The sequence below is a fragment of the Nyctereutes procyonoides genome, unplaced genomic scaffold, assembly GCF_905146905.1.
Source record: "Nyctereutes procyonoides isolate TBG_1078 unplaced genomic scaffold, NYPRO_anot_genome, whole genome shotgun sequence".
NCBI classification, from domain to species: domain Eukaryota; kingdom Metazoa; phylum Chordata; class Mammalia; order Carnivora; family Canidae; genus Nyctereutes; species Nyctereutes procyonoides.
This window is the reverse complement of record NW_026575142.1, coordinates 43,345,053-43,365,175: the sequence shown is the minus strand read 5'-3', so window position 1 is coordinate 43,365,175 and position 20,123 is coordinate 43,345,053. Positions and strand designations below refer to the sequence as shown.

Here is a 20,123-nt window from a genome sequence, read left to right as displayed (position 1 = left end):
ATATGCGGGTTAAAATTGTTTTAAGAGGGGGATCCCTGGGTGGCTCAGCGGTTTAGCACTTGCCTTCGACCCAGGGCACGATCCTGGAGTCCCGGGATCGAGTCCCACATCGGGCTCCTGCATGGAGCCTGCTTCTCTCTCCTCCTGTGTCTCTGCCTCTCTCCTCTCTCTCTCTCTCTCTCTCTCTCTCTCTCTCTCTCTCTCTGTCTATCATGAATAAATAAATAAATCTTTAAAAAAATTGTTTTAAGAGAAGTATTTTAAAAATACCTGAGGAAATTATTATGAGATACTATTAGGCCAAAAAGTGGTATAAGTTTGTCTCATACCAGTTGCTTGACAGGCACTTTTTAAACCATACAGTGATGTTAGTGTGCTTGTGCTGTGGTAGGCCTGGGAGTATGGAAAAGGAGTGACTCTGCTTTTCCTACATTAACTCTAAAAATATCCCCTACTTACTAAAATCAGAAATGAAACTTAAAAACTGAGAGGGAAAAGAAAATGGATGGTCCAGTCTATGGCGGCTTTCACACTGCTAGGGTTCCTGAGGTTCAATGCCTAACCTCAGCTGAAATGAATATTAACAAGGCCTAGGTGTGGAGGTGCACATGGCAGCCAAACTGCATACAGAACTGGGGCTGAGGGTACCCTGAAGACCATCAAGTGGCCTGACCACTGCACATTCACCATTCAGGAAGCTGGTTGATCTGCAAATACGTTTAGCTGTCCCTGGTGCCTGGTGGTAGGTTGCTGGGTAGACACCCTGGGGTCAGCCCCAGGACCAGGGGTGCAGGATCTTGACAGTGAACAGTGAGGATGGGGTTCCATGGACACATGGTGGGGATGTGCATGGCAGCCGGTTGCAGGTTTTGTTGCCTAACAAGGATAGACAGGTATTTACATGGCCTTGTGCAGGGTGTCAGAGCCCAAAGACGGAGAGAAGGGCCCCCATGGTGACAGTGGTCTGGTGTGGGATGTTGGAGTCCAAGAAGAGCAGACACGGAAGCTATCCTGTGCCTAGTCAGGCCCAGAAAGGCTGTCTGTCCCCTCGACCAGGACAAGTGGACAAGTTCTCCCTCTGACTTTTCTAAAGGACCATAAAAGTTTTGTCTTGTTTTCAGTTTTCCAAGTAGGGGAGTGAAGCTGAGCTTTTCGGAGTATTACAATACTGCTGTGATACATCTATTATGATTGAAAGCCTGCTGCTGATCTTGAGAAATTCAGTTTCCTGGACTGCTGTGTGGAAGCCCACGTAAGGAAGGGCACTGCACTTGTTTCTGGCAGCTCAACTGCAGCCCCTAAACAGTGAAGCCCGCCAACCTCTTCTTGAATAAACAAAACTTTGGCTCTGTCACTTCTTCCTTGAAACACTATAAATGTCTTGAGCACACTATTTAGGGAAGATGTTGAAATGAGATAAAGAATTACTCCTTGCAGGGGCGACCAAGTGGCTCAGTCAGTTAAATGTGTGACATTTCAGCTCAGGTCATGATCTCAGAGTCATTAGATAGAGCTCCTGCGTCAGCTCCACACTCAGCGTGGAATCTGCTGGAGATTCTCTCTCTCTCTCTCTCTCTGTCTCCGCCCCCCCCCCACTCATGCATGTACACTCTATAAATAAAAAAATAAATAAAACTTAAAAAATATAGGGTACTAGGTGGTCGTTGTAAGCTTTGGTTTCAGCTCAGGTTGTGATCTCAAGGTCAGAAGGTCAGTCTGTGCTCAGCGCCGTCTGCTTGTCCTTGTACCTCCCTGTGTGTACTCACACTCTCATAAACAAAATCTTTTAAAAATTTCACAGTAGCTTCCAAAGGAATAAAATATCTAGGTATAAATTTAAACAAAGAAGTGAACGGCTTGCATACTGAAAACTACAAAACACTGCTGAAAGAAAGAAAAGAAGAGCTAAGACCTGGAAAGACACTTGTGTTCATGGACTGGAAGATGTAATACTGTTAAGAAGGCAGTACTATCTAAAGTGATCTGAAGATTTAATGCAATCTCTAACAAAATCACAGCAATGTTTTTTGCAGAAAGAAAAACCTATCCTAAAATTCCTATGGAATCTCAAGAGAGTCCAAGTAGCCAAAAGAATCTTGAAGAACAAAGTTGGAAGACTCACATTTCCTGATTTCAAAACTCATTACAAAAAGCTATAGTAATGAAAACATTGTGGCACTGCCATAGGATAAACATATAGGCCAATGAAATGGAATAGAGAGCCCAGAAATAAACCCTTACATATATGGCCAAATGATGTCTGACAGGAGTGCCAAGACCATTCAGTGGGTATGGATCATCATTTCAACAAATGGTGGTGGAAAACTCCACATGCAAAGGAATGAGGTTGGGTCTTACCTCACACCATACACAAAAATTAACTCAAAATGCATCAAAGACCTATGAGAAAGCACTAAAACTATAAAACTCTTAGAAGAAAACATAAGAAAAGCTTCATGACATTGGATTTGGCAGTGATTTCTTAGAAATGACTCAAAAGCACAGGCAGCAAAAATAACAAGAGTAAGTTGGATTTCATCAGAATTTAAAACTATGTTCTTAAAAGGCACCATCAACAGGTAAAAAGAACCCTCTGTCGATGGACAGAGATTCTGCTCAGACCTGGTCGGGGGCGGGATTGGGGGAACTAGAGGAGAGCTGTGGTCATCGGGCCTTTGAAAGGGAAATGGCACAAAGAGGGTGAGCCCCAGGATGAATGAAAGTAGACGATGGGACATTGCATGCTGGGTGGATTAATCAAGGCTCTTTGGGCTGTAAGATGAATTTGCCTTGTGTCACTGGGAAGCCTAGAGAAGAGCTTCAGACCCACCCCCAATAGGGGCTCAAACGTGTCCCTGGGGCTCTGTGTCTCCCCCTTGCTCTACTTGGCTCCACTGTGCAGACAGGCTGGGTGAAGGTGCAAATCCTCCCAATACATAAAGCCAGTGGAGAGAGGATTTCCTGTCTTCAACATCTTTATACAAGCCCAGGAAAGACCCTGATTGGGTGCCTCCATCCATTCAATTTGCTACAACAAAAACACCATACATTGGGTAGCTTATAAACATAGGAAGTTATTTCTCATTCTCCTGGAACCTGAGGAGTCCAGAGTCAAGGTGTCAGCAGGTTTTTTGTCTGGTCAGGGCCAGCGTCCTGGTTCAGAGATGACCAGCTGCTTTTGTTGTTATGAGGCAAATTCCACATAATAAGCATTTCCCTAATGATTGGTGAAGTTGAGCATCTTTTCATTTGCTTACTGGCCATTTGTATATCTGTGAGGAAGGCCATGGAAAAGATACAATGACCCACTGACCTGTGAGCTGGATCTAGGCTCTTGGAAGCTCCTCAACCCTGTCCCCCATCCTTGGACATGGGTTCTGCTTGCCCTTCCCACTCCCAAGGACACAGCCTTGGGACACGGTATTGAAAACTGCTGAATGGTATATGTGACTGAGCCTAGTTGAGGCCTTCAGGTAAACTTTCACAATTTCCAACTCAGATGTATGAAAACATTAAGTATTTTCTAGACCTTAGCTCTGAAGGAAACTAACATAAAATCTATGTGAAAGGCAACCTTCAGTAAGACCTCAAACTCTTAAGTTTCAAGGCAAGAAAATATACCACAAAAAAGTCAAGAAATTCAACTTGTATAAAATTTAAGCTTCCATAGAAAGGAAAGGAACAGAACTAAGCTATACAGCAAGGAAACGAGGTCACATCTAAGCAGCTGGTGGAAACAAAACACAGACAAACATTTGCTAATGGTGATCAAAAAAAAAAAAAGATTGTCAAATTTTTTAAAGACCTCACAGCCCTAAGAAGGCAGAAACAAGGCCACCATTCATAAAAAGAATAAAAATAGAGAAATTGTACAGAAAAGAGACAAATGTCAAAAAGGGGGTTGGCTTGGCTATCACAGAAGCGTGACATAGAACAACACTCTTCCAGAGTTTATGTGTTAGCTTAGAAAAACATTCCCCAGTGTAAAGCTTCTGGCTACTGAGTCCTGGCCGAACTGTCACAGTGATGCATCGCTGCTGACATACCCTCTGAGGCAGATCAGTCGTATTGCCAGGAATCAGGAAAGACAGTCTATGACCTTTTATCCTTAACCCTAATCCCTGAATGTTTCCTTAAACAATAATTTAAAGGAGAAATTTACTGTGTGTGATAGAAACAGACAGAAGCACTATAGATTCTGACCACAGGGGACAGGCAGGTCGCCCCCGGACAGCAGCCAGGAGAGAGGAATAGGAAAATGCCGACCCAACACCCAAGCTGTGTAGACATCGTACTGCGGGTTCGAGAAGTTGCATCTTGCAGGGCTCAGGGGAGGAAAAGCCACCAATCTACAAATGTATCAGAAGGAGGTTCTTTCTTTTTTCATTTCCTCTGTCATTATAATAACATTTGTGCCATAAGTCATTGCTGGAGTGGGGAGAAGCAATGTGTGTGGTAACTGAAGCGCGACGGTAGGACGTGGTTCCATATGAGGTCCTGCAGCTGGGGCTTCGGAGGTGTCGGGGGCCTAGCACTTGTTCCCCAAACTGCTAGATACTCTGGAGCCTGTGGCCAACGCTGCCTGTGTGGTAGCTGTCCTGTGGTCTAACCCAGGTTCTTCTCAAAGATGCGGGGGCAGCTCACCCACATGATCACAGCCAAGTTACAAACTTCAAATAAGCAGAAGGACCCCATGACATTGGGTGGGAGCCTGCAGCCGGCATCGTGGGTGTGCTGGCGGGTCCCAGCGTCCCCTTGGGGGGCGGCCTGTGGGCACCTGGCGAAGCCGGAAGTGTCATGGAGCTTCGACTGAGGGCTGGTGTGCAAGTGCAAGGTGGGACAGCCCCCGGGAGATGTGCTGCCTGAGCTGGGACTGTCTGGGCAGCCCCTGCGTGGCTTCCTCCGCCCTGTCCCGTCGCTAGCGCCCAGCACCCCGCACTTTCCCCAAGGAGCTGCCGCAGACATCTAACCCTCTTCCCTCCCTCTCTCGTCCCAGGCCAGGTACACAGGCCTCATCTTCGTGCACGAAGGCTGGCCGCTATGCGTCCACGAGAAGGTGGTGGTACAGCTGGCGTCTCTGCGCGGAGTCAGGCTCAGGCCTGGCGACTTCTACCTGCAGGTCACGTCGGTGGGGAAGCAGTCGGCCAGACTGGTTTTAAAATGTCTCTCCCAGCTTGGACGTGGCTCAGAAGAGGTCGCTGTCCCTGAGGCCATGTACGGCTGCGTCTTCACGGGGCAGTTCCTGGAATGGCTGAACGGGGAGCGGAACAGTGTCCCCTTGCAGAACTGCTTACTGACCTCAGGCTCTGCTGTCTTCCGCACCCCGTGGAGCAGTGTCACAGACCCCGTCTTTGTACCTACATTCACAACGGTCCTGCCCCACTGCCCCTATCCCAGGCCTGAGCAGTCATCCCTCAGAAGAGCCTCCAAAGCTCTGACTCCGGCAGCAGCTGTGGCCAACAACCGTCCCCGGGAGACCACCCCTCCCAGCCACACCCCGCCCCTGTCCCACTGCCACAGGCATCCGGGGGATGGCCAGCCCAGTCACCAACCTGCCCCAGGAGGCACTGGCTGGGGAAGCCCTAGGAGCACATTTAGGAGCTCTGACGGAGGCCATGTCGGGGTGGGGCCCTCAGAGCCAGTCCCATGGGAAGGACCAAGAGGGAGCCTGGACCCCACAAACAAAAGGGACGGCCCCCAGGCCCTCACTGTCTGTGAGGACACCGGCAGCCCAAGCTCCAGAAGGCAGTTGCCCAGGGACCCGGCCAGCACGGAGGCCAGACGTGGGTTCAGGAAGTCCTACATGGAGGCCCTGCGGAACCCCATGCCCCTGGGCTCCAGTTCTGAAGAGTCCCTTGGGGATGAGGCCTGCAGCACCCAGACCACGGGGGCCAGGGTAGTGGCCAGCCCAGCCCAGAAGGCAACGCCCAGTCCCTGGGGAGACTCTGTGGAGCTCCCAAGTCAGGAAAGACGTTCAGGAACCACAAGAAGCACCCTGCCCAGGAGGTCTCGGTCCTGGGACAGGTCCGTCAGGAGCTCACGAGGTGCCGCTCGGCGGGCCTCCCGCCACTCAGTCAGCGCCAGGCTGGGAGGTCTCCTAGGAGGACGAGTTGAGGGCACCAGCAGTGCAGGCTCCAGCTGTCCGCCTTGCAGCACAGCCGAGAGTCCAGGTAACGCCCACCCCTGCCCCTTCCTGCCTCTTCCCCATCCTTCCCCTCAGTCTGTCTTCCTCGCTGCACTGTACCTTTCATCTGGTCGGTTGACCCAGGAGAAGCCTGTGTCCACATCCACATGGACAGGGCAGCCTGTCCCCTCCTGCTGACCATCCACAGCTGTGGAAATTATGTTCACTTGTGCTCTATTCTTGCGGCTGCCACAACCAAGTACTGCAGATGGGGTGGGTTAGGACATTTACCTGTTGGTTCTGGGCTGGAAGTATGATAGCAAGGCATTGGCAGGGCTGTGCTCCCTTCAGAGGCCCTAGGGGAGGGTCCTTCCAACTGCAGGGCTCTCCCCACCCCCATCCAAACATCTCCCCATATCTCTCTGTACCTCAACCCTTCCCTTCCTTTCTCTTACAAGGACAGCAGTCTTTGGATTCAGGGCCCACCACACACAGTTCATCATTCACATCTGCAAAGGCCCTTCTGAGTAAGGTGATGCTCACAGGTTCTGGGAGGAGACACATCCTTTTGGGGTCAGCACTCACAGCCCATGTAGTAGTAGTCATACTCCTTTCCTGTCGGTAAGTTAGATGCTATGTTCATGATCAATGACACTGGCTCCTGAGTCACACACCTCAAAGGCCTACAGAACGTGCTCAGCTGTCCCCGAACTATGAGATTCTCCCTATGTTGCTCTCAATGGACAACATGACTTGCAAGGAGAGTTTGCGGGGCATCAAGAATGAAAAGGAAGGAATGACAGCCTACTCCTTAGGTCCAATATTTTCCTTGTTTGAATAAAGAAATGTTCTGTGATGAAGAAAAGCAGTGACTTTGGAGGAAGTAAAGAACAGGAGCCTTCGGAAGGAAGGGTTACCCCAGGCATCTGGTGCAGAGAACAAGCCGTGGCTTCTTTGCAGAGGCACACCTGGCCCACCCACCGGCCCACTGATGGACTCGCTCATGCTCCTGGATGGGCCTGCTGCTTGCAAAATGAGGGTGTCTACTCCTGTCTGAAATTCTAACGGGATTTATACAGCATGGTGCACACGTGGATAGTCCTGTGTAAAGTTTCCCGATAAAATTATTGGCTTAAGGTCAGCATTTTGTTAAGAACACTGTACTGGCCCCTGTAATTCAGTTAAAATTAAAACAAAACAATAACTCCCTGAACATTGTTTCGAGGACCTAAACTTTCCTGTTTGTATTGGGCAGAAAACACGGTCCCACGCACCCTGGATAATGCAGTGAAAACTCATGTCTGCAGCTCGTCTTGGCGAGAAGATGGCCTGTGTCTTCCAGCAAAACTCACTCTGAAGTGTAACCAAGTCCATGTCTCTCCGCAGAGAAATGCCAGCTGTACAGATGCCGTCTGTGCACACTCGGGTGGTGGCAGCACGGGACACAGACGTTTGACCACAACCAGGACACCTGGAGGCAGTGGGTCTCGTTCATATAAACCAGGTTTGGCAGCTCTGTGCATGTCGATCTCACCGTCAGAGACTCAGTGTTCTCCATTAGTCGTTCCATTGGGGCCCCGGTGGGCTTTGCTGCCTCAGCTCCAGAGACTATACGTGAGTTAGCACTGCGGGCTGGTGCGGAGAGAAGTCTCGTCAACCCTCTCTGAAGTTGGGAGTTCCCTTCCTGAGAGTGCTCTTCCCTGTCCCCTCCTGCTGACTGTCCAGAGCCGTGGAGGAAGGAGGATCCTGTGATGAAGAGGGTCGTGCTTACACCCTCAAGAAGCTGGATGGGGCCCCAGAGGTCTGAGCAGAAGGGCCTCAATGACTGTTCACCCAGTGAGTGACTGTTCACTCCAGTGGCTTGGTGATACTGGCATTCCCCTCTATCCTTGCTGCCTGGACACACACAGGCCCCTGGAGTGCAGTTTGTGCTGTGGCCCTAGGCCTCATGTCTTCATCAACACAGGAAAATGCCTCAGCTGGGATCCTGCTGAAACCTAAGTAGAAAAGTAACAATTAGCGTATTTGCTCTTCCACAGTAGACATTGTTTCTCTGTTCCAGCTGCTGCTCCTCGGTCCAGCTTCTCCTCATCTGTTCCAGCTATTCCTCCTGTTCCAGCTGCTGCTTCTGTTACATCTGGTTCTCTGTTCCAGCTTCTCTTCCTCTGTTTCAGCTACTCCTCCTCTGTTCCAGATACTCCTCCTCTGTTCTAGCTACTCCCCCTCTGTTCCATCTGCTCCTCCTCTGTTCTAGCTACTCTTCCTGTTCCAGCTGTTAGCAGCTTCTCTGTTCCAGCTGCTGCTCCTCTGTTCCAGCTGCTTCTTTTCTGTTCTACCTTGTTTTCCTCTGTTCCCATTTGCTCCAAGTCCTGAGACTTTGCTTTGTCTCTTATTTAAATATAAAATCAACCTAATTTCAAAACACTAAATATAGCACTTCAGTTTATGTCAAGAATATCATATTCAGTCAAGCAGTAGCAACAGACCAACTGTTTCTTGATTAGCCGCGTGAGCATACTGCTTTTATTCCTGGCCATTTTAATACTGTAGCCCCCAGGACTTTGGGCCTCTCCTTTCATTGCTCCACAGTCTGCAAGCTGAATTTAGGAAAAGCTTACATGAATGACCTCAACTAGGAAGACGTCTAATAAGAATAGTGCACGTGCACAGGTTATCTGCTCCCCCATCCATGTGAGAAATCTTGGGGTCAGGGTAGAATTAACACATTAGAATATGTGGGAACCCAAGGATTTTACCAATGATGGTGATACATTCTAGAAAATATGGGAACATACATGAAAAATTCACTCTCAAGGATAGTGTACAGTTGTAACCAATCAGCTAGTGGTGGGACAGACAAAAGATGGTCCAGCACACAGTGGGATGAGACCCAGGGGAGGAAGGACTCTCTGACCCAGGAAACGTCAGGGATGAACCTCAAAAGCAGTTGTGCTGTGTGAAAGTGGTCAGACACAGGAGACCCCATAATGACCCCATAATGTCTACTTGTATGAATGGTCCAGGACAGAAAGTACACGGGTGGTTGCCAGGGGTAGGAGTATAGATTCACAGTAAACGGGCATGAGATATCTTTCTGGAAGGATGGAAATGTTCTAAAGTGACCTATGGTGATGGTTGCAGCACTTGGTAAAGTTGCTAAAATCCTCTTAATTATACACTTAAAATGAGTTTTATTATGCATAAAATATACCTAATAAAGTTGGGTTTTTAAAATTATTTTTTAAAGTAGGCTTCCACAAAGTGTGGAGCCCAGCGTAGGGGCTTGAACTCATGACCTTGAGATCAAGACCTGAGCTAAGATCAAGAGTCAGATGCTTAGCTGACTGAGCCAGCCGGGTGCCTCAAACTTTCATACAAATATATAAAGAGTGCTGTGGGCTTCTCCAGTCCAGCTAGAATGAGAAAGCTGTTAACAGAGTTATAAGACATTAGCACTGAAAGAAGTTTGGGAAGAGGCCAAGGGACAGGAAACCTAAGCCCAGGTTGGTTTAGGGTGCCCCTCAGGGTCTTAGGTTCCAACTAGCTCTGGCCAAGATCATCCCTTCCCTCCCTGGGGTGACACAGGGGAGCATGGTCCCCCCTCTGTGGGGTGACCCAGGAGAGCCCGGTCCCTCCTTCCTGGGGTGATGCAGGAGGGAGAGGCACCCCAGCTACGATGCCGCCTGCCATCAGGGTGCTCCCACCCCTTGTGGAAATATTTTTGTGACACTCTTTGGGAAATCTGTGTGAGAGAATAAATTAGGATGACGTTATTCAACTATAAAAATCTCGTCCCCGAAGTGTGTTTAAGTAGTGAGCACTCTTGCTGCAACTGGAATGTTCCAATTTTATGTTTATTCATGCCCTACTGCTCAGGAACATGCCTGTCCTGTAAGGTGTGCCATGCTGCTGTTTGCCACCAGAAATGAGACAAGTTCTCATGGGACCCCATATTTTGACACGATTTTCTGCTTGTGTTTGTGGCAAGCTGAGTAGCTGCCTTCAAACCAGAGAAACCCTTCATCTTTGACCAGGGGTCTTTCTGTCATCCAGCTGGGGTCGACGCAGACAGCAGCACCTTCCTCAAGCGTGATCCCAGCCAGATTTCAGATGTGCTTGTGGATCCTGTGTGCCGCGAGGGAGGAGGACAGCTGCCTAGTACAGGAGCCGTGCCCAGCCAGGTTCCCAGGCAGCTGCTGGAAGTCAGCCAGGAGCTCCTCCAGTCCGGGGTCATCACTCTCCCAGGTGAGCATGGCTGTGTTACTCAGCGCAGGTACAGCAAAACACCAGGCACTGGACACCTCCAGGGTGTCAGCAGACACGTATCTGGGCAGACATGTATCTGTGTTCTGGAAGCTGGTATCCCAGACCAAGGCACCTGCACAGTCGGGTTTCCTTGGGGGCCCCTTCCTCGTTCATAGTTGAAACATCTTTACTGTGTCCTCACATGGTGGAAGGAGCAAGGGAGCTCTCTGGGGTCTTTTTTTGTAAGAGGCATGAGTCCCATCTGTGGGGCTCCAGCCTGTAACGTAAGTGCCACCCAAAGGCCCACCTGCTAGTATCATCCCACTGGGACTTAAGCTTCAACATAAGGATTCAGGGGGAACATGAACCTTCAGCCCAGAGCAGTGCCCATCACCCTTTTATGTGAGCGTAGCTGTCGCCTGCTTAGGTGAGTGGCAGGCCCTCCTCTCTTGGGAAATCTCACATCTCAGCCATTTGCAGACCTGAGCTCAGTGTCTCAAGCTTGAAGCCAGGTATGTCCTCACTAAGGCTGCCCTCTCACAATGCCCTCTTTCTTCAGGGACGCGAGATCACCAGGGGAGAGCAGTGGTGCAAGTCTGCACGAGGGGCCCGCTCTGGTCCAGCGCACACCCCTCCAGCGTCGAGCTGACCCGCCTGTTGCAATACCTCCACGGCATCCCCAGGTGGGATGGAGCCAGGCCCCCACCTTTCAGAGCTTTGGGGGTAGCCCTGCACAAGCTTGTGTCCTCATGCAAGGGTCTCTGTGGAGCCTTGGGGGCCCCCTGGGACAGGGGCACCAGGCTCCCACCTGCCCCTCAGGTTTCTGCTAGCTGGCCCCACATCCCACCTCACTACTCTTCTCCAGGTCTCCCACGAATTCCTCTCCTGTCACCCTGACCTCTCCCCTGAATCAGAGCTCTGACACACAGTCTAGCCCGAGTGTTGTGTTGCTCTGCATGGGTCAGTACTTGCTCCAAGCATTATGTATGCACATGTCTTATACTCCACCTCTTTCTGGATAAAGACCTAGCAGATATAAACAGAAAATTTAGAATAAATGGGTCAAGAAATCTTACAAAAGAGTACTATGGTACCCAGAAGCAGCAAAGACTGATTCATGCTAAGTGAGAGCCTCACGCTCAGCTAGGCAATGCCGTGTGGCAGGAGGAGAGCATGCCAGCTCCTCCAGAGAGACTTATCCTCCCTGGAATTCCCATGGAATTCTAGGGAGCCATACCACCTGGATCCTGCATGATGACAATGGGTGACTTTCTCTGGGGCATGGCTTCAGATCTCTTCATGGACCAAGGACAGGACAGTGGGAGTCAAGGATGGTTATAGTGTGTTATTTCATAACTACTTGATCCCATCAGATCCAGGCTTGCTTTAGTCAGCCCTTATGGCCACCAGAACAAGAGTCCCTGAGGTGCTGGGTGGAGGCAGCCATAGGGGAGGGAGTGTTGCCCAGCTGGCGAGCTCAGTTCCAACGTCAGACAGCCCGGCTGGAAATCCCAGCGGTGCTCCTACTGGCCAGGTAGATGGCGCACCTCCATAGGCCTGTTTCCTCCCCATCGACCTGGGATGGTAGCTGCTGTCTCAAGGCTGTGTCAGAGAGATTAGAAATAATCTGTGTAAAGTACGTGGACTGAAGCCCAGAGCATCATCTTCATGATACACCCCATGATGTGATCTGACTCCTTGACAGTGACAGGATGCACATCGTGTGATGCGAGCCCGTGGGGGAACACAGTCCATGATGCCCATCACGTGACCTCAGGCTCATTGTGGCGCATGAACTTTCTGCTGGAGTTTCTTCTGAAGTAGCAGAGGTAGATTCAGTGTGGGAACAACCCCTTTCCTAGAGGGAGGCTCCCAGTTATCTGAGGGCAGTGGTTTTACTGCCTTTGAGTGAGCCTGGGATTTCAAACTTATCTCCCAGCACAGATTTCAAAATATAAAGAAATATTCTGAAGAAAATACAGATTCATCCTCGCTTTAGCTTATACTTTGTAAGCCTTAGGAAACACCAAAACACTAAGATATTGGCTTTTTCTTTCTTTTACGGGAGCCTCCATAATTAACTCAGGGTGATAATGGAGAGCAATTCTGGTGGACGAGGACGATAGCCTACTCAGGCTGGTTTAGCCATCAGGCTGAGCGCTGTTTTTCCATTCCGCAGCAGAACACCAACTGTAGGGGTTAGGGTACCCACGGGGCAGGGGAGGGGAGGAGGCAGGGCCATGATTTGACTGTGGATATGTAGCCTTCTGCCTTTTCCACAGAAAATTCAGACAGCCCCACTCCCCTCCCAGGGGAGGGGTCTTCACTAGCTCAGGAGGCTCCAGGGGGAAGCCTTTGGTGAGAACATCCCTAAAGCATTAGAGCAACTCATGGTGGAACCTCCTGGTTTGGCTGATTATTTCCCCACAAGCATCGTAATTTTGTTAGTCTCCTGATTGACTGTTTCCCCTTGAGGACCTGAAATCCACCCCTACCTTGTGGGGTGTGCCACATGCCTTCAGCTGTGACAATGACATGCCCCAGGTGCCAGCATTCAGCACCAGGAAGAGTGTCCAGCAGTGCCTGGTCGTTTTGTGCAGCTGTCTTACAGGGAGCCATGTGTTCCTTATAAATGGACTTCCATCAACTCTCAGACACACAGTCTTAAAATCAGAATGGATCTTGGCTGTCATCCACCCAATCTCCTTTGTAATCCACCATCCATCCATCCACCACATATACAGGAGAACAGGCTGTGGTTCCTCCCCTCAAAGGGACACACCTGTGAACCCCAATTGTTGCATCTCCTGGCGTTGGACAAAACCACAGTGCCGGGAGGGAGCCGCAGCCTTGCTGGGAGGGTGGGGACTCCCAGATGTGCTCCGTGTCCTTGAGGACGGTGAGTGTTTTCAGGCAAGAAGGGAAGGACATTGTGAGCAGAAGGAAGAGCACATACAAAGGCGCAGAGCAGCCAGTCACTTTCTGAGTCAGGCGGCAGGTGTGAGGACTAAAGACTCCATGTGTACAGCCGATGCCCGGGGCCTGAAGGCTACGCTGACCTCAGATGGAGAAGCCGTGTGGTGCAGGAATGCCATGTGAGGCTTTTGCAGAAATGCAGGCCCAGAGTGTCTGGGGCAGGTCTGCACAGGGCCAGGGGCCCCAGGGGAGCCCAACTAGGGGAGCCAGCCAGCTCCACCCACCACAGAAGCAGGCAGAGAGAAGCAAGTTCGGTCTGGGTGGCCTGGGGGCATTACTTCCCATCTTCTCCTGTCTAATCCTGTTCTAGTGTGAACTCTGAGTCAGTGGATCCACCTCAGCCAGCCTAGGTGGAGGGTCCAGCAGGCCTCTGAGCCTGGGAAGCAGCTGTTTACTCTTCAGCCATCCCCTGCAGCAAAACTGCCAAGTGGATGAGATTGGTGGAGGAGAACATGTGGGTCTGGAGCCCCAGGGGTTATTTCCCATGCTACACAAGCCAGTGTGGCAATGAGACCCAGTCCTGCCTCTGAGGCCAGAAGCAGACCTTGAGACACAAATTCAGGGCCACGGCAGAGGAGATTGGGGTGAGGAGACACCAGGAGCAGGGGTGTTAGGAGAGACGCAGGACCTTCCGAGAAAGTGGAGTGTTGAGCCCAGCTCCTGAAGCACTCCCAGAGATGTGGACTCTGGCACTTCAAGCCATGTGTGTCGCAAAGCGGCTTCCGTGGCAGAGGAGGTCTGGGCACAGAGCTGGCCAGCTGATGGAGGAAGTAAGATTTTCCCAGCCTCACCCTTCCTGCGTCCGGCTTTGACACCAGGACACCACTCCACCCTCAGTACGCTAGCTTCTCCAAGACACACACCCCTCAGAACCATTCCTTAGCAGTCACACCCAAAACTGAACTCACCCCAACTGTGAAGCACACTTGCCCTGGGGCCAGGGTATGGCTTTGACGCGACATGTGATTCTACCTGCTTTGTGTGCACGGGCGGTCAGCATGCAGGTGTAAGCCAGCATGCACAATGTGGCTGAGGTAGAGTGTTAGTTAACCCCGGGAGGTTGGGTCAGATACATCACCTGGCCCTAGCCTGTTATTCTGTCCTATTTAGGACTAAAGCTTACAGTCCCGATCATAGGAAGGGACAGAGCTTTCCAGCTTCCAAGGATGCTCAGCTGTCCCGCTGTAGCTCCAGAAGCGTAGTTGAGCCAGATGATGGGTTCGGAGCTTGGGTCTCGATAAGAGCCAACCACGTTGTGTTCTTGTGTGCTCTGAGTCGAATTCCACATCAGATATAGCCCCAGCAAGCAGACTAGCACAAGGAGGCTCCGGGACCTCTGCCCGGTGACAGGGCCATGGGTGAGAGAAAGCAGCCCCGGCCAGCGCAGACAGGCAGCCAGCTCTGCTTGCCTGGAGAGACCGTCAGGCAGGACTGACCCACATAATGAGCCCAGCAGCCCTGTCTGCACCCAGTAGGCAGCTTGATTCCTCGGGAAGCAAAAGGTTGATGTGTGTCAGAAACTTGTAGACCCAAGGCCATCTGGGTGAGGATGTCTCACCAGAGATGAAAGAGATTGTGCCTGCAGTGTTTAATGCTGTGTGTCTCTCCCCAGGAAGGAGGTGCGGGAGCTGGGGCTGGTCATCCTGTTGGACGCTCGCAAGGGTCCGGCTACTCCTGCACTCTCCCAGGCTCTGGCAGTGCTGCAGGTGAGTCAGGGTGACTCCTATCACTGGGGCGCCAAGCATTCAGTTGGGGCCACGAGGGGCTCCCTCATGAGCCAGGAGCAGCTGAGGGCAGCCATGCCTGCACTTGCCCCCAGAATGAATCTCAGGATGAGGAGAGGGTCCCAAGTGTGGACATGGAAAGTAGCAGAAGAGCCCTGCTCCTGCACCCCTCAACAATGTTCTCCCCCACAGTCAGCCACAGTGGCCTGGAAGGAGCTTCCTGCCCATCTCCTAGGTCACCACTGCAGACCTTCAAGGCAGGGCCAGCCAGGACCAGCCCATGTGGGCATGACTCCTGCCCCCCCAACAGCAGTCCCCATCTAGTGTCTGACCGAATCAGGGTGCAGGGTACACAGAGCACGTTCTCAGAACAGAGGCGTGCATGGTATGGGAAGGACGGCCCCGTACCTCTGGGCCAAGGTCAAGGGAGGTTGTTTGACAGGTGTGCGGTCACCCCAGGAAGACCTGATGGATTCTGGGTCATGAGTAACATCAAAAGGGAAATGGAGAGTCCTTGGAACAGGAGAAACGCTGCATCGGGATGTTCCAGGGACCCAGGGCCAGAGGGAGGCCGGAGAACACTGAGGCCTCCTCAGATGTGTGTCTGTGGGGGCCTGCATGTGCCAAGGGCTGTGATGGAGTCTGGGGTCCCACCTTGTCCCTCTGTTTGGTCTCTGCTGAAGGCACCAGGCACCATCACTCTTCTACCCAGATTCCTAGTTGAGGGATGCCAAATGGAAGTTCTTTGAAGGAAGGACTCAGAGGTGGAGGCTGGGGCACGTGGGGCTGCATTCAGTAACTGGACAGTAGAGTGTGAGGAAAGGACAGCAGAGCCCCCAGCAGGCCGGCTCTGCAGGGCAGGGCGGGGCTTGGGGAGATGAGGCACAATGGGAGGGCAGCCAAGGTCAAGGAGCCTGGGGAGGGAGGGTGAGGCTCCTGTCAGGGGCATCAGGGCTGTAGAGGGCTCTCAGCAGAACTTTCTGGGAGAAACAGGCCCTCAGCAGAAGGGATCCCGGTGCAGCGAGTTAGTGCCTCCAACAGGGACAGGCAGGTCTGACAGCCACAACTTGGTTTCCATGAAGCACTTCGGACACACACATGTCCCTTATTACATTTCCCCTGCTCTCGGCCACCAGCCGTTGAGCTCACAGGTCGGCAGCCAGGATGTCATCCAGTTCAATGCTCATAATCAGCTTCAGTTTTCAAATTCCTTTGAGATTCTGGTTTTTCTTAAGCATGTGCAGTTTTATCAACCAGCAAAGCCTGAGAAGTTGCTGGAAGTCTCCTGGAAAAGGAGGGGGATGGCTGTTTTTCAAACAGATTTGGAAGGAATTCTGTTCAAAGGAGGAACTGCAGGACGTCCTCTGAGTTCTGAGGATTTTCAGAAAGAAGATGTTCACTCTGAGGCCTGCTTGCAATGTGCACGTGGACAGGAGGATAAGGTGTGTCGGTGTTTCACACGCATGTTCCTCAGGAGCCAAGGTTTAACCTGCTCACTGCACACCAGTCAGCACAGCGCTGGAAACTGCAACTCAGGAGAACATACCTCCAGCCCCTGCAGAGCTCTGGGTCCCTGCCTCACACCACGGAGTCCGCAGAGCATCCCTTCCCTTTTGCAGCCCTCTCCTCCCTCCGCTCTCCCTCCCCCTCTCTCCTCCCCTCCCTCTCCCTCCCTCCTCCCCCCTCCCTCCTTCCCCCTCCCTACCTCCCTCCTCCTCTGCCTCTCCATCCTCCCCTTTTTCCCTCCTCCCCAGCTTCCTCCCTCCTCCCGGGCCTCCTATTCCTCCGCCTGCTCCTCCTCTTCCTCCTAGCCTTCTTCCTCCTCAGCCTCCCTCCTCCTCCTCGGCCTCCCAGCTGCTCTGGTCTCCATCCAGTTTCATCAGTCTTCAGCCCAGGGTGGCCCGTGGGGGAGCTGTCCTGCTTCTCAGGCCCTCTGCCAGACCCCAGGGTCCCCCTCCTCAGACCCTTTGGCAGCCACAGCAAATGGTGCTCGAGCTGGTCACTTTTGTCAGTGCTGCCCTGGGGAAGGTTGGGAGGAGGAGGGCGTGGAATCTGTTTTTAGGAGCAGCCGCCAGGCCAGGACTTGCTGCAGGCCCCTAACTACACAATCCCTAGCCAGGAGGTGAGGTGGGAGCCTCTCAGGCCTGGTGGGCCCCTCCCGTCGGAAGCAGGTGGCCAGCTTTGGCGGTGCAGGCTGGACGGGGTGGACAGTGTGAAGGACTGTCACTCCCCAGCCGGACCGAGGGGCCCGTTACAGATCCCAGGATGGGCTCTGTGAGGCCGGGGCCCAGGTGGTCACCACGGGGAAGCCATGCCCGTGGGCTCAGGCCCAGGTCCGGTGCGTGTGGCCGCGGGCCCAGGAGCAGAGCAGGGTCACCCAGCCCGGAGGGTGCACCGTGTGGGTCCCTGAAGCCTGGTGGCCTCTACTCCCTCAGCATCTGAGAAAAACTTGACAATTCCATGTCTGGCCCCACGTAGGGAAGACCAAGCTCTCCTGGTTGGCGTGCACGCTTAGCAGGTGCTTGAGCCGCGGTGCCAGGGACCCAGGCCGGGCCCACAGGTGGCCCGAGAGCCCTTCAGCTGCCCAGCAGAACCACCAGCCTTTCCTCGGTCTGAGAATACCCCTTCCCAGCATTCTGTATGAGGCTCCTCTGGAGTCCCGGTCCTCCCCACCAGCACTGCTCCCAAAGCAGAAGTTGGAGAAGTATCTACGCCATCCTTCCGATTTTATCTCAGGTGAATCGTGGAAGAAATTTTAGGAAATTTGAAATTCACCTCTCTTCCTCGGTCTGGATGCTGAGCTGGGGGCGGGGGTGGGGGTGGTGGTACTTCTCTTGGGCAGTGGCCTCCTGCTGCCCCGGCTTTGGGTCAGGTAAAGCTGCAAAACACGACCTGATGAAGGAGTTGTATCTGGAATATACAAAAATCTCAAAACTCACAAACAACCCAATGAAATATGGGCAAAGATTTGAACACACTTGAGCAAAGAAAATACATAAATGGCAAAGAAGCACATAAACATATGTTCCTCATGAGTAGTCATTGGAAAAATGCAACCACAATGAGATGACACACGCCACAAAACTTGACAATATCAAGGCCTTGGTATTGCTCATGGAAATGCAAAATGGCACAACCACTCTAGCCAGTTTACTCAGAAGTTAGAATGCACTTAACACATGACCCAGCAATCCTACTGCTAGATGTTCACCCAAGAGAAATGAAGACTTACATTCATGTAGACTTTATAGCCACTTTATAGTGGCTTTACCTATGATTGCCACAAACTGGACACCCTGGATGTCCTCCAGCTGGTGAGTGCATGCATGAACTGTAGTACCTGCGAGCAGTGGAAATCTCAGCAACAGACAGGAATGAGCCTCCATAGCATGATGAACTGCAAATGCACTTGCTAAGTGAAAGGAGCCAGTACTGTATGAGTCCATGCATATGGCATCCGAAAAAGGCAAATTTACGAACTCCAAAAACAGATGAATAGTTCCAGAGGCTGGTGGGCTGGACAAAGCAGTGTGACACAACCCGGGAGGTGCTAAACTGCTGTATATATCTTGACCCTGGTGGTTCCATAACTGTGAATTATGTCAAAATTTAGAAACTATATTTTAAAGGGCGAATTTTATTATATGTAAATTATAAACAATAAACTTGATTACATTAAAATTTACAAGGGAACATAATTTCCGTTTAGAGCAAAGACAATTACATTTTATGCATTCTAGGTATTTGGGGAAAACAGCAGAGCAGAAGTAGCACCCCTCAAAGTTAGACAGTTCTATTAAGTCAATGAAGTTAAAAATTACAAAGCTAATTGGTATTTCTTTCTTATTTCAGAACACATCTCCTCCCATAATTCATAGTATTGTGCTGTTGGTGAATAAAGAATCAGCATTTAGGCCTGACAAGGATGGAACAATTGAGGTAATGGTGTTAGACCCTCAGCATTAGATATGATTCTGAGTGATGCATAAAATTAAATATTAAGATACATATATAAGATAAAACATATAGAAAATTCTATGTGAACTCTGGCTGCATCCATATAAGATCCTGAAAACCCATCACCAAATCCTTAAATTTTTGCAGAAGCCCTATAGAGCATAATATCAGAAAACTTTTAAAAATCTGATTTTTCTTCTCCAGCTCGTTTGTTTTCTCTCCTCTTCTTGCTTCTGTCTTATCTAAAAACTCTTTATTTTGCCTTAATTCTTGAAGGATATTTTGCTAGATACAGATTTCTGGCTTACAGTAGATTTTTGTTTGTTTGCCCGGCACTTTAAAGGTGTTCTCTTGTCTTCTGGCTTCCATAGCTTCTAATGAAAAGTTTGTTTTGTAATTTAAATAGTTGTTCATCTGTGGAAAATATCATTTTCCTTTGGTTACTTCCAAGATTTTCTCTTCTTTTCAGCAAATTGACTATAATGTGACTAGGCATGGCTTTCTTCATCTTTATCCTCTTAGGTTGGGCTAAACTTGAATTTTTACATTTACGTCTACCAGCAAATTCAGGAAATTTTCATTCGTCATTTTTTGAAATGTTTTTTTCTGCCTCATTCTCTCTTCTCATTCTACAATTACAATTATACACACTGATATTGCTCCATAGGTCTTTTTTTTGTTTTGTTTTGTTTTTCACTCTTTGTTGCATTTTTATTTTTTGGAATTTCAAGAAGTGACAGTCTAGAAGTTTTCTTTCTCTCTCTTTTCAAAAACAACTTTACTGACACATAATTCATATCCTATACAATTCATTTATCAAGCCAAATCAATGATTTTTAGTGTATGTGTGGAATTGTGCAACTGTCCCCACAGTCTAATTTTACTTATTTTTTTAAAATTTCTGTTTAAATTCTAGTTAGTTAACATACAGTGCAATATTGGTTTCAGGAGTAGAATTTAGTGATTCATCACTTACACACAACACCCAGTGCTCATCATAACAAGTGCCCTCCTTCATGCCCATCCCCCATCTGGCCCCTCCCCCACCTACCTGCCTCCATCAACCCTCAGTGTGTTCTCTGTTGTTAAGAGTGGGG

The 20,123-nt window shown here is 50.4% G+C and overlaps 1 protein-coding gene across 1 annotated transcript in view; it reads left to right on the top strand.

Annotated features, from left to right (window-relative positions):
- The window catches only part of PLEKHG4B (pleckstrin homology and RhoGEF domain containing G4B), an 80,508-nt gene that overhangs the window by 34,120 nt on the left and 26,265 nt on the right, over positions 1–20,123 (top strand). Inside the window, exons 3-7 of the mRNA XM_055308057.1 lie at positions 4,997–6,170; positions 10,178–10,369; positions 10,929–11,052; positions 14,958–15,051; positions 18,922–19,008. Coding sequence (XP_055164032.1) covers positions 4,997–6,170; positions 10,178–10,369; positions 10,929–11,052; positions 14,958–15,051; positions 18,922–19,008 — 1,671 coding nt within the window. The remainder of the gene's footprint in view (positions 1–4,996; positions 6,171–10,177; positions 10,370–10,928; positions 11,053–14,957; positions 15,052–18,921; positions 19,009–20,123) is intronic.